The sequence below is a fragment of the Vigna unguiculata genome, chromosome 3 (genome assembly GCF_004118075.2).
Source record: "Vigna unguiculata cultivar IT97K-499-35 chromosome 3, ASM411807v1, whole genome shotgun sequence".
Taxonomy (NCBI): Eukaryota; Viridiplantae; Streptophyta; class Magnoliopsida; order Fabales; family Fabaceae; genus Vigna; species Vigna unguiculata.
In genome coordinates this window covers 59978257-59991993 of record NC_040281.1, presented here as the reverse complement: position 1 = coordinate 59991993, position 13737 = coordinate 59978257, and the positions used below count along the sequence as shown (strand labels likewise).

The 13737-nt window shown below is 29.6% G+C and overlaps 1 protein-coding gene across 4 annotated transcripts; it reads left to right on the top strand.

Annotated features, from left to right (window-relative positions):
- The first annotated feature begins 4835 nt into the window (after window positions 1-4835).
- Window positions 4836-13417, top strand: LOC114178989 (diacylglycerol O-acyltransferase 1A). 4 transcript variants are annotated; one of them, XR_003603416.1, is made up of 17 exons: window positions 4836-5213; window positions 5523-5609; window positions 5729-5802; window positions 5912-5987; window positions 6122-6189; window positions 6544-6667; window positions 8677-8775; window positions 9829-9930; window positions 10050-10186; window positions 10807-10888; window positions 11006-11026; window positions 11333-11395; window positions 11698-11750; window positions 11951-11998; window positions 12541-12603; window positions 12841-12894; window positions 12999-13417. XR_003603416.1 is itself a non-coding variant. In XM_028065163.1 (16 exons), exons 1-16 carry the CDS (start codon window positions 4899-4901, stop codon window positions 13107-13109), a joined length of 1524 nt encoding a protein of 507 aa, XP_027920964.1. In that variant the 5' UTR covers window positions 4836-4898; the 3' UTR covers window positions 13110-13417. The 4 variants fall into 4 exon arrangements, 3 of the variants coding, with proteins under 3 accessions (XP_027920964.1, XP_027920966.1, XP_027920965.1); XM_028065163.1 differs by lacking the exon at window positions 11698-11750; XM_028065164.1 differs by lacking the exon at window positions 11698-11750 and having other exon boundaries at window positions 4899-5213; window positions 5529-5609.
- Window positions 13418-13737: the final 320 nt, after the last annotated feature.

The window sequence follows — 13737 nt, the reverse complement described above, 5'->3', positions numbered from 1 at the left end:
CTTAAAAGCTATTCAGTAGTTTCCAAAACTTAAGTCGATCAAAGTATAAATTCACACAAGTTTAACTATTCAGAGAATTTATTTTATGCATTTACTTTATAATAAGAAAGGTTATAAATTCAGGAGAAAAACACATTTTTAGTTATTTATAAATATATTAAATAAATTTGTATGCTTCTTACAATATTATAACTATACAAAAAAAAAAATGGAAAAATTTAGTTATTGTTGCAAAAAGTCTATTTTTATATCCTTTAGTCTTAAAATGGAGAGATATCAAGAGTTTGCCTAACAAAGTTTACGTAATTGTGTATTTTTATAAGCTGTGCAATGAACCTACGAAAATTGTTTACTTATTTATTTTAAAATATAGTTATATCTGAAAAGAAAAAGAAGAAAATCAAAACTGACTTTTTAAAAACACGTAATTATAAATAATCAGTTTCGGGTGAATTTGTTAGCATGTTGTTATAATTTAATTATTAAACGGCTAAGTATTCAATTATCTGTGTTGTTATTATCATTAATTGTCTTTTAGATAAATTTATTATTAGTTTGTGCATAAGGGTGAACAAAAACAAATTCAGTGGATATGTGTCAGGTAAAATCGGTAACGTGATATTAAGTAAATATTTTTAATGGTTATTTATGGATAATGGAAACATATTTAATTATTATTTTTTAATGAATAGGTATGACTATCATAATATATATGACATTACATGTTAATAATTATTTGCGAATTTTATTTGCATATATTTTAAAAAACTAGTTGATCAAAATAAACTTATTAGTAACAGAAGCATTATTTATGAAATAATTGTTTAAAATTTGGTTACACATATTTCTATTTTTGATTTAAATTTAGGAAATTGATGTTAATTTGTAAAAAAATATTTTTTAAAATTTTATATTTTGGTGCAATTTATTTAAATTTTCTTTGTAGAAAGATAAAATTTATTAGGATTAATATTTTTTTGAGTAATTTGATTTAAATTGTATTTATAAATTAATTTTTACATAAATTTATATATTTTTTTAAAATAATTTATTTGAAAAGTTTAAGAAAAAATATATAAAATGTATTCGTAGGTAAGACAAATTAACTTCATAACAATTATTTAAAACTTGTGTAAAGTTTTTTTTTGTGTGTTTGCAAATCCACTTGCTTCTCATTATTTGAGTTAAGATAGTTGAAGTTGGAGAATTGTGTTATGATAAATTTATCTGTTAATTGATTTAACAGAAATAATGATGGGGTAGTTATGAGTTGTCTTTATTTCAATACATGTGTAGTATTTTTAAAGCATGTCAAGATAGATAAATACGTGGTAGTTTTTAATTTTTTTAGAGGTGTAAATTTATATTTATATAGGGTCATTTATGTTTTATAGTACTTTGAAGGAGGGAATGTTTTCAAAAATTTTGGTTGCGGAGTGATTATACCTCAAGTTGTCATGATTTCTTACAGTTTCAGAGGAAGATAATGTTCATGTTTGCATTTTCGTAAGTATTTTTGCAATTCAAAGTTTATTATATTTTATCACGAGAGAAACTATTATACCAACAAGTTAGCTAATTAATTTGACTTTTATTAACATAGAATAATATAAATTATTTTAATGTTTTATCTCCATTATTTATTTAGATTTTTTTCATAATAAATATAATTTGTATTTTGTAAAATGTCATTTTTTATTTGATTCTCATGCTTTGTATTATTGCTTTTTTAATAAAATTTTATATGATAACAAATTATTTATAACTTTGAAATATTTAGGTAAGATGTCAAATTTTATAATAATGTCTACCATAAATTTTTTTTGGAAGTTGCAAAATTGTAAATACTAAAAAAGTTTCATAAATGTCAAAACATTATCGCAGAACAAAGAAAACAAGTTAAATAACCAATATATCAACCCAAATTGTCGAAAAATAAAATGTGTTTATTAGATAAATTCATCCTCTAAAAATAAGTCTTAATTTATTTCAATGAGCTTCTAGAATAATTTATGAAGAAAATATAAAATAATGTTTCTTTTATTTTTGTTAATTATAGAAAAAACTAATATTAAGACCAACCTCAAACTTAGGGTAAGTTTAATTTTATTTTCTTCTTGCAACTCTTTTCACCCAATTAAAGGAGAGACCTTTTGTTAAATCCAAAGTGAGTGGGATTAATGAAGTCTAAATCTCTTTCAAGTAGTTTTCATTTTGTGTTTTTGCTATATTTTTCAAACAAATATTATGTGAAAACCTGATTTTAGTAAAATAGAATGGTCATTTATAGCATTGTTGTAGACTTCTAGTTACCATTTTTTTCTTTTCTTTCCCAATCAAAAGGGTTATTGTGATGATTGAATTTTCATGGATGAAGGGAGATAGAGTGTAATTGCAAGCACTCATCACTTTTTATTACCTTTTATTTTATTTTATTTTTTCATTTTTAATACACAACTTTTCAATATTGAATTTCAACGGATAAATAAATTTATCATGACTTGAAGAATACAAAATATATTTCAATCTCAAAGATCAAATGAGTTTAGACTTGATAATAATTTTTTAAACATGCAGTTTTGCTCCAAAATGTATTTCTTTATTACAACTCATAAGTGGTTTCAAAGAGTTTAATACGCAGTTTTATATAATAATGTTCTATAAATTTTTGTATTTATCTTTACCTTTACTCTATTATTTATTATACTTTATATTTACATTTTATTTTTCGTGGCAGCTCTTAGTCTAGTGAGTTATTATACAAATAATACTCAAGTATATTATATTTTCCTGAATTTCTTTTGAGTTGCATATAATTTATTTATTTTTGTTTATTTTAACTTTTATTACAATTCTCGACAAATTTAAACATATTTATACTAGAGTTAAAGCACGTATTATAATTTCAAGTACATGATTTTTATTGAATACTTCTTACAAAATATTCTTGATATGATCTATACAACATAAAAAATTGTAAACTAGTGTATATATGAAAGTTATGAACTTTCTCTCTTTTTTTTAACACTGATGATGTAATTGAGTTCTTAGATAATATAAATTAAGAATGAGTTTTATTTTTCTTGAAATAAGTAGAAGTTTTAATCTCACAATTATATATATATATATATATATATATATATATATATATATATATATATATATATATATAAATTAAATATATATATATATATATATATATATGATTAAAATATACTATATAAATATAAATTTTATTTTATAAAGGTTAAATTAAATTTATAATATAATTTTAAGATATTTTTTTAATATTTATTCTAAAATAAAATTTTCAATTTATTATATTATTTATTATTGATTTTTTTAAATATTTTATATTTGAAGAGAATATTAAAGATGTATTACAATAAAATTTAGGCATATAATATATGTAAATGAAATAAAGATTTTTTTTTTCAAAATAAAACATGAGTCAAAAATTATTTAAATAATATACTGTGTTAAATATTTTGAAAAATCGAATTCTAAACTATAATTAAAAGAACTAATTGAAAAATAAATATGAACTTCATTTTTATGTTTTTCTTTTTCATTTACAAAATTAGAAGATATTTTGAAAGAAAAAAAATTAAGAAATTAACACAATTCAAAATATTTTTCTCATGAACCATATTTTGACATAAAAAAAGTATTTGGATGAAAAAATTAATCTAAGGGAGTCTCCAAAAAGAGAAAACTTAGATCTGAAAGAAAAGATGGAGAGATAAAGATGTGTCAAAGAACAAAGATAGTAGCAATTTATAAATTGAACATAAAGCTAAACATTATGATATACTTTTGTGTCTTCCACATTTAAATCATTAAATTCACCTTTGTTTTAACATTTGAAGAGTCTTATAGGTTAAGAAATAAACAATATTAATGAATTACCCATTATTTCAACTAATTACTTTTATTTTAGCTTGCAAGTTTTGTTGAGATATCAAAGCATGGAAATTTTATGTTGAAAAGTCCAAATCTAAAATCTTATATATACGTATTTATATAGAAAGGGAATAGAAAGAAAGTAGAAAAAACATATTTCTTTTAGTTTCATATCTTGAAAATTGTAGGAAAAAAAAAACTGTAAGAACACGTCATACTTTCATATATTAATTTTTTTTCCCACCATAGAAAAAAAGCGAGGAATTAGTCTCATATTCTAAATGACAAAAAATAAAAAAAAATATATTTGTATGGGTTTCATTATTCAAAATTTTATAAAATAATTATTTTTCTTAAAAAAAATCTGAAATTTTGAATGAAAAGTTTCTTACGGAAAGAATCTTTCTTTTTTTCTCGTAAAGTAGCATCTCTCAGCACCGCTTTCAGAGATTTATGGGAATAACCATATTCCTTTCTATCTTTGTATCATCACAACCCAACAAATATCACAATCACACTACCTTACACTTTCTCTCTTTCTTCCTACCCTCATAAATCAACACATTCCTTTCTAACTTTAATTTCAATATTAATTAAAATTAAAATGTATCACAATAATATATATTAATTATCATAAATACAAATTTAATGTATGCTCAAAACATCTATATACTATAATAATTAAAATATAATTTTTATATTTAAAAATACTTATACATATACTGCTATTTTAATTTGTGTAACGCACATGAAAAAATATCTGAAAATATGTCATTCTAATTTATGAAAATGTAGAATGCATGGCTTTTACTAAGAGAGTTTAATGTATTATTTATTACAAAAGAATTAAAATTAATTTCTGAAAATTTCATATTGACACTGGTCAATGAGTGGTAAACCCTATATATAGGGGGAAATTTTGATTCTTCTCTTCAGATTTTAATTTTAATTATTATTAAAACAATAGTCGAAACCTGTTTCTGTTTTCTTCTACAATGGCGATTTCTGATCAGCCTGAGACCATAGCCACTGCTATCGACCATTCTACCGTGCGCCGGAGGCCCAACGCCACCTCCGCTGGTGGTCTCTACAATTCGCCGGAGTCCACCGACAGTTCCGGCGAAGACTTGGCCAAGGATTCCGGTTCCGATGACTCCATGGACACCGTGGACAGCGCGGTCGGCTATTCACAACCACCACAAAAGCATGAGACTAAAACCTCCGACCTCGACTTCGCTTACCGGCCTTCGGTCCCCGCTCACCGTAGAGTCAAGGAAAGTCCTCTCAGTTCCGACAGCATTTTCCGTCAGGTTCTAGCCGTTAACTCGTCCTTAACGATGCTTAAACTCCGAAACTAATTGAAAATGAACAGAACCTTGCCGTTTTGCTCCCGTTCGGCATAATTAACAACTCAGAAAGAAAAAACACGGTCATGAATGAGAGAGTCTTTGAGGTGTTTTAAATAGTGCGTGTTACTGTAGTGGGAGTTTGTTTGATTCATTTATATGTACTAGAAACTTGTTGGTATCAATTTATGATTTGAATTTAATACAGTTGGTGGATCAGGGATTTTTCTTACCTACTCTGTAATTGTATTTGTTTACTAATTATTCAATCAGCTGCAGAGTCACGCGGGCCTCTTCAACCTCTGTATCGTAGTACTTGTTGCAGTAAATAGCAGACTCATAATCGAGAATCTAATGAAGGTTTTGCTCTTTCCTGTTTAATTGTCCATTCACCTGCAACAATTTTCTGTATTTTATTTATGGCCTTAATTTTGACGGTTCAGTATTTATTGTCTTTCTTATTGTGTGTTTTATTGCAGTATGGCTTGTTGATCAAGTCTGGCTTTTGGTTTAGTTCATATTCATTGAGTGACTGGCCCCTTTTCATGTGTTGGTAATGCCCTTCATGAACTCTCATAAGGATAAACTATGTGCTGTTTAATTATTTTGAGGTTTGTTTCTTGAAATGTTTTGTAACAGTATGTGATTGTACGCATTTGCAGCCTTTCTCTTGTGGTATTTCCTTTTACTGCCTTTGTAGTGGAGAAGTTGGCACAACGGAATTGTATACCTGAATCAGTAAGTGATCAAGCCATGTGAGCTTTTGTTAAATTTCGTTTACTATATATGATTAGTAGTAATGTGCTATTTTTAACCGAATAATCTTCAATATCTCTATACACAGGAATATTATATTGAATTTAATGTTGCAGGTCGTTGTTCTACTTCATATAATCATTACCTCAGCTTCAGTTTTGTATCCAATTCTAGTGATCCTCAGGTTAGTTTAGCTATTTGCCATATATTCTTCAAAATCTATTCTAGGTCTGCAGTCTTGGCTCCTTTTTTTGTTTTGACATTTGTTGTTACACCATCCATTTTGAAAGAATTGTCTTATAGAATATGACTTTAAGTTGATACTTGGTACGGTGTTACATTACAAACATTGTCACCCTCCTGCACTGACGATGGAATTGAATTACCTTTCAAATTATTATTGGATTGCTATATGAACATTGAGCGATGAAGATGATTGCTGAAGGATAAAATATTCTTATGGTTGTGCGTTAGTCATTTCATAGATAAGGATAGGGCAGATGGATTATTATTACTGACCTGTAACATTCCTTTGCAGGTGTGATTCTGCTTTTCTATCGGGTGTCACTTTAATGCTATTTTCTTGCGTTGTATGGTTAAAATTGGTGTCTTATGCACATACGAACTATGATATGAGACAGCTTACCAAATCAATTGAGAAGGTAATATTATACCCTCTGTTTGAATGGAGAGAGAAGTTTTTTTTTCCGAAGTAAACTTTTCTCTCTTTTTTGTTTTCTCTCATTGTTTTGTTTTTTCTTTCTGATCTTTCTTTCATCTAATTTTTCCTTAACTAAACATGGTCTAATGTAACATTGTAAAACTCTAGAGTTTATGTCAAGGCTGGCTCAAGGCCCAAGCAAGTAAAGCCCTTGCTTTAGGCTTCCAAGAAAAAATGCTGCAATTTTTTTTTTTGTACTAATGTTTAGGCCTCCAAGAAAGAGAAGACCTCAAAAAAAGATTATTTTAGTACTAATTGCTTTAGGCCTCTAAGAAAAAAAAAAAGTCTCATTCTTAAGTTTGGTTTATGTCAAGGCTGGCTCAAGCCCAAGCAAGTAAAGCCCTTGCTTTAGGCTTTATGCCTCCAAAACTCATGAGCAACCCTAGGTTTATGTAAACTAGGAAAGCTTTTTAAACTCGACTCAAAAACTGATAAGAGTTTACTTTGTATAAAAAAACATTAAAATACCTATAAACAACATAATAAAGCAAAGAGGTAAACCTCAGTAATAAAATAACTAAGTCAAGTAGTACAATACTATTAAATTAGTTCAAAATACACCAAACAAAACATAAGTTCATGCAAGACATAAGTTATTAACATGATAACATTTATGTGAATATTTCCCTATGGATAATGCTGAAGCATATATTTTATCATGCATATCAGTATTAAATACACTAAAAAACTCTTTCTCCTTAATTTTAGGAGTTATTGTTGATAAGGGAAAACAAAGTTAAAAAAAAAAAAAATCTTAAAAACGGAAACTGACTAAACCACTAACAACATGATGGCAGATTCTTATCAATTTACCAACTGACTTATTCAAACAAAAACCTTTTTGGCAGCATCTGAAGCAAGTTCCAAACACTCCTTGCCTTGGAGGTGGAAAACTTCTAACTTCCTCAAAAGTTCAACATGCTGAATAAGTTCTCAATCATAGGCTTTTAAACACTTCCCACCATGTTCCACTTTTGCAGCTTTCTCCTTTGTTTTGTCTTCTTTTTTAGACAAAGTTCCAAACACATTTTCTCTTAGAGCATCTTCAGTAACACTAGTGCCAACTTGGGGACTTATTCCGAAATTAGCTTGATCTTCTTCAGATTTTTGCACCTTGCTCCGCAATTCAATGATATTCTCTTTCATTGAATTTAAGTGAAATTTCCTAACAAATAAGTCCCACTCCAAGAATTGTTGACTTAACCATCCTTTTCTGCAGTGTCCCACAAATCCAAAGGTCACAGTTCTCCCATCAAAGATAGGAGGAGTAACATGTGAGAAACATTATTCAGCATCCATTTCACAGGTCCCTTAAAAAGAAAGCTCTTGTACCAATTTTTGGTTTTTAATTGAGATAAAAAAAAATGTTGGAAGATAAAAGTTGCAGAGAAGTAATTGAATATTTCTATTTGGGAAATGATGAAGCATATATTTTATTGTGTATTTCAGTGTATATACACTGAAAAAAGATTTGGTCCTTGATTTTAGGAGTTGTTTTTACTGTTTATGGGAAAACAAATAGAAACTATCTTGAAACAGAAACCGACTAAACCACTAAATTGAAACTGCTTTTGACAGTATCAAAGACCCCTTCCTCACAATTTAAATAACTAACTAAGGACAAACGTTCCCACTTATAAGTTGGTAGAAAATTTCATTTCCACTTATTGGTATACTTTAAAGAGGACTATATGTTTATGATGTATTTGATGATTAGTTTAAAAACAAGAATATTGTGTTTGACTAAGCTGTATTTTGCAGATCATGTTCTCTTAAAACATCATAATATTCTAAAGTACAGTTTATTTTGTCTTTACTCAAATTGCTTCCATCCTGTTTTCCCTTTTATGACTTCCTTATATATGGATGATTAGCTTTTCACTTGTGTGAATGTGTGATGTATACACACTTGTTTCCCCCACTTATTCAAACATGTTGCCTGTGTTATAGGGAGAAGCAGTACCCAGTATTGTGAATATGGACTATCCTTACAGTGTGAGCTTCAAGAGCTTGGTATACTTCATGGTTGCTCCTACATTATGTTACCAGGTAGCAGTACTTTCAAGTGATTTAGTTAGATTTATTTGTAACGGTTGTAGAGTTGTCTCATTAGATTCACCTATTATACAATTATATTCATTTTTCTCTTATTAGATTGCTTATAGGCACAACTATGTGGACTTTACCCATATGTCTTTGGTGTGAATATGTCTGAGGTTTTTAGTCAATGCCCGACATGCTGTTGGGAACCAAGAGACAGAACATGAGAAAATGAATGCTTCTTGTACTGAATATTGAATGAGGACAATGAAAACGGGATAATTCTGTGGCAAGTGTTTCTCCTTTCACAACAGAGCAAATCCTCGGATAAAATCATCTCACTAGTCCTCTTTAACATATAATCAAATTAATTGCTCTAACCGTCCCCACTAATTTACAAGCAAGGAATTAAGTTCTGGCCTAACAAGATTAATTGATCCGGTGAGTTTTATGTGTGATCATTTGATAGGATTTTCCATATGAATTCTTTTCTATTTCTTTGTCATGCCTATAGACAACCCAACATTTTGTAGCACCAAATATTGCATTGCAAAATCTATGGCAGCAATCTCAAAATCCTTTCTCTAGCTCTCCCTATATTTCCAATTGTACAAAATTCCTCACGTACTTCCCAATTGCAATCTGCTAGTTTCTAGACACAAGGTGCCTGTCAATGTCTTCTTCATGCTCCTTGCGAGAGGAAAGGGGAGAGGGTTGAATTTCTGTTTGTCAATCTGCATATTACAGTGCTTACTTCTCTCTTTAATATGTTTAAAAGCGAAGTCTCTTTGAAGAGAATGGGTATTATATGACTCCCTGGCATAAAGTGTAGCATACATTTCTGATACTTTGTGAGAGTAGTAGACTGGCTTTGGCATCATCATTTTTACCTAATTTGCCAAAATTTTTCTTGGTTGCTCTTTAAGTAGGTTTATACAGTTCACTTGTCTTTGCTTTTTCATGCACAAATGTATCTCCATGTGGATTGCACTTTTTAATTTTCTTGAGAGCAAAATTTCTCATATTTACATTTGTATTTTGTTTTATGATCTGCTTTTTTAGCAAAGCTATCCTCGCACACCTTATATTCGAAAAGGTTGGGTGTTTCGTCAAGTTGTCAAGCTGATAATATTTACAGGAGTTATGGGTTTTATTATTGAACAAGTAAGCAGTACTGGATAATAAATTTTGTTCATTTCTACATTTTCTCTCTTTTTCTATTTTTGCATTTTTTTCTCCAGTTCTAAAAGGTATTCTGATGTTTTGATTGTGCTACTTTGCAGTACATTAATCCTATTGTACAGAATTCACAGCATCCTTTCAAGGGAGACCTTCTTTATGCCATCGAAAGAGTTCTGAAGCTTTCTGTTCCAAATCTATATGTGTGGCTCTGCATGTTCTATTGCTTTTTTCACCTTTGGTATACGATCCCTTATTTTGTTCAACATGCATATGTGTGTGCATTTTTCTTGCAATATATTAATATGAAGTTATCTTCACTTGCCATAAATTGAATAATTATTGTTTTAATTTCTCGTGTTTAATGCCTTGACTTCTGTAGTCTGGCAATTTTCTGATGATGATGATGTTATAAGTTTGTTATTATTTAATCTTTCAAAGCATCATTGTAGTTATATTCACCTTACTAAAAACCCTCAATAGTAGTTATTGCATCATCAGTGAAAAGATCTAGGTGATTTAAAGGTTTGCATGTAGATACTATTGTTGCCAGGAATATGTACTTATTAAGATCTAAAATTAGCTTTATAGCCTTTTGTCAGCCACTAATGGTCAATTTAAGTGAAACTCTGACGGATGTAAGGGATTTATGACCCTAGTTTTATTTATGGGTTTGTATATATTTCCTGTGGCCAGTGAGGATACTTTACTCTTCATTTATGCTCATTTTTTGTGCAAGCATGAATGTTAATCTGCTTGTCTTATTTGTAGGTATTAGAAAAGGTCAAGCTATGATTTTTTTTTTGAAGATTCAGTTCATATTTGAGGCAGCTTATCCTTCTAGTGACTCTTTCAATGTAGGTTAAATATACTGGCAGAGCTTCTTCGATTTGGTGATCGCGAGTTCTACAAGGACTGGTGGAATGCCAAAACTGTTGAAGATGTAAGTTGTTTGTTCTGATTAGGTGTTTACTTACATTATTCTCAATTTTAATCAAGGAGGTTTTTGACCTATTCTCTTCTCTTTTGGTATTTTTGGTATTGCTGCTCCTTTCATCAGTATTGGAGAATGTGGAATATGGTATGTTTCTTTTCCAGACTGAATTTTGATCAACATTTTTTTTGTCTGCAAAATTATTTTTAGTCTCTTATTAGCATGAAATTCATGTGAACACACAAATATGTATATTTTCTTTAACTTTCCCTTTATGTATAATGAGGACTGACATCTCAGACTATTTTAACAAAAGGGAGAAAGGGAAGTTACAACGTTTTGCCATCTGTTACTGAACAAATAGTTCTGAATCTCAGAACATATATTTGATTGTTTATCACATGTAATTCTAAACCATTTGTATACAACTGAATGGATTATTTCACATTGCAGCCTGTTCACAAATGGATGATCCGCCACCTATATTTTCCGTGTTTAAGGCATGGTATACCGAAGGTAATCATGCATAGTAATTTGGTCTAAACTTTACTTCACTTTTTAGGATATGCCTTTGTTTACCATCTCAGGTCGCCAGTAAATGTCACATTTAACATAGTTGAAGTGAAATGGACGTCTTACTTTTATTCTAATTGTGAATAAGTCTATTACGTATCTATTACGTAAGTTCTTTTAAAGCATGTATATATTTTTATGGACTAATGTTATGGTTTGATATGTTTGATGCACTTGGGGCGGAGTAGAAAGTTGTCAACTGATAGACAATAATCCAACTTCATCTACTGTTCCTGTTGTTTCAGATAAATGACTCTGGAATGCATAACGATGACTCACATGAACAAGAATTGCAAAGGAACTCCATTAAATATAATCATGTTTAATATATCTTTTGTGATTTTTTCCCTTGGTCTTACGTGTAAAAAGTATCTTATTAACATAGTTGCTTCTCATTGGTCAATATTTGGATTGACTCTTCTTTTGTCAAACATTGGTGGTATTTTATTTATTTGAGCTCTGGATATATTTATGATTTGATCTTTCATCACTGTACAGGCCGTTGCTCTTTTAATTGCCTTCCTGGTTTCTGCTTTATTCCATGAGGTGTGTTGTTGATTTCTTTGCACATTCTTCTTTCCCTTTTTTTGTACTATGGCATAATTGTTGTCCTGCTTGTGTGCTTGTCTGCATGCTACACAATAGAAATCTGAAAGAAACTTGCTTTAATTTATACTTGGAGTATCTTTCTTCCTACCCTTTCGATTGTTTGGGACTTTGTGGAAGAGGATTGAAAGTTAGAAATTAGGTTGTGACTTTGTTAAATATATTACTTGTCTTTGAACTATCTACAACCTGATGATGTGGCCTCAGGAATCTAGCTGTCAAAATCTCAAGTACCTTGTATCCTTTACCTTGGCATGCTTAGATACTGGGATTTGCATATCTTGAAAATGGATCAAGCTGAATATTTAATGGACTGATACATTTTCTAGTTTCTACTTGTGTTATCACTATTAATTTTGGCAGCAAAATTTCCCTAGTTCCTTTATCCATGAATAATATTTTGCACGTGTTGTAATTTGTTTTTGACGTTTTCTTTCAGAGTTGTGGTGTTTTCTTACGATTTCTCTTTCTTCTGAGTGCAGCTGTGCATTGCTGTTCCTTGCCACATATTCAAATTGTGGGCTTTCGGTGGAATTATGTTTCAGGTAAAATCAAGTAACTCTGTGATTCTGCTGTTTGCTGACCTTCTATTATTAAACTAAAGTATGACAGTAAAATTAACACAAATTTGCCAACACTTCCCGACAAAGGTGAAGCCAGCGTATAAAATGTTCTCTGTTTTAAAACCGAAATAAAGTGTTATCTGGAATAATGATTTATACCAAGATTTGAATCCATATTTTTGGTTCAATTGACATGATAATCCATACCTTTTTTTCTAGGTTCCTTTGGTCTTGATAACTCATTATCTGCAAAATAAATTCAGAAACTCAATGGTATGTATATAAGCATATTAATTCATAATGTCTTAAAAACTCCATCATCTGGATGGATTTTGATTCGTTGATTTGATTCCATAATGTTATTGTCTACATGTCAGGTTGGAAATATGATTTTTTGGTTCATATTCAGTATCCTTGGACAACCTATGTGCGTACTGCTTTACTACCACGACTTGATGAATAGGAAAAGCAAACTTGAGCGGAGCTAGCATTACATTATTAATTAGTTTTTTTTTTTTTTCGAAGTGTATATTATATTTATTGATATCTTGGAGTACTTACATCTACTACCTTGGCAGTTGCTGCTCTGCCCTGAATGAATATGCACGTGATATGCCAGTTGGCGAGGCTAATTCATCTTGATCTATGTACTTCCCTCAGGCAATTGTATCAATATATGCATTTTTTGAGAGTCATGCACTGCCAAGGAACACTGTAACTGCTTTCTGTCAAATGTTAATTAGTAGAAAGATAGATGTAAATGGTTTTTGCTCAATATATTTATTTCTTCATTGTCTCCCATGTTTCACGGACGAATAATGGCCTTCAGTATCGCATTTTTTGAGCTGCATTAGCATTTTAATCTTATCCAATAATCTCCAGAATATTCAAAAGCGTGCAACTGAAATTTTACTAAACTTCCATAGCCCTTTTATTCGACTTCTATTGACGAAAATCAGTCTCATGATTCTAGCAAATATAAACTTCTCAATTGAAAAAATGCCATTATTGATGTATAAATGGGTAAATGTGTTTTTAAGACTCATTTAGTGTTCAAATAGAGTAAGATCAAATATAAAAATAAGATAAAAAATAAAAATGAACGACTAATATTTG

Coding starts and splice junctions, on each gene's coding strand:
- LOC114178989 (XM_028065163.1), top strand. CDS start 4,899: ATGGCGATTTCTGATCAGCCTGAGACCATAGCCACTGCTATCGACCAT. Junction 6,668..8,676: donor TTACCAAATCAATTGAGAAG/GTAATATTATAC, acceptor CCTGTGTTATAG/GGAGAAGCAGTACCCAGTAT. Junction 12,895..12,998: donor ATAAATTCAGAAACTCAATG/GTATGTATATAA, acceptor TCTACATGTCAG/GTTGGAAATATGATTTTTTG.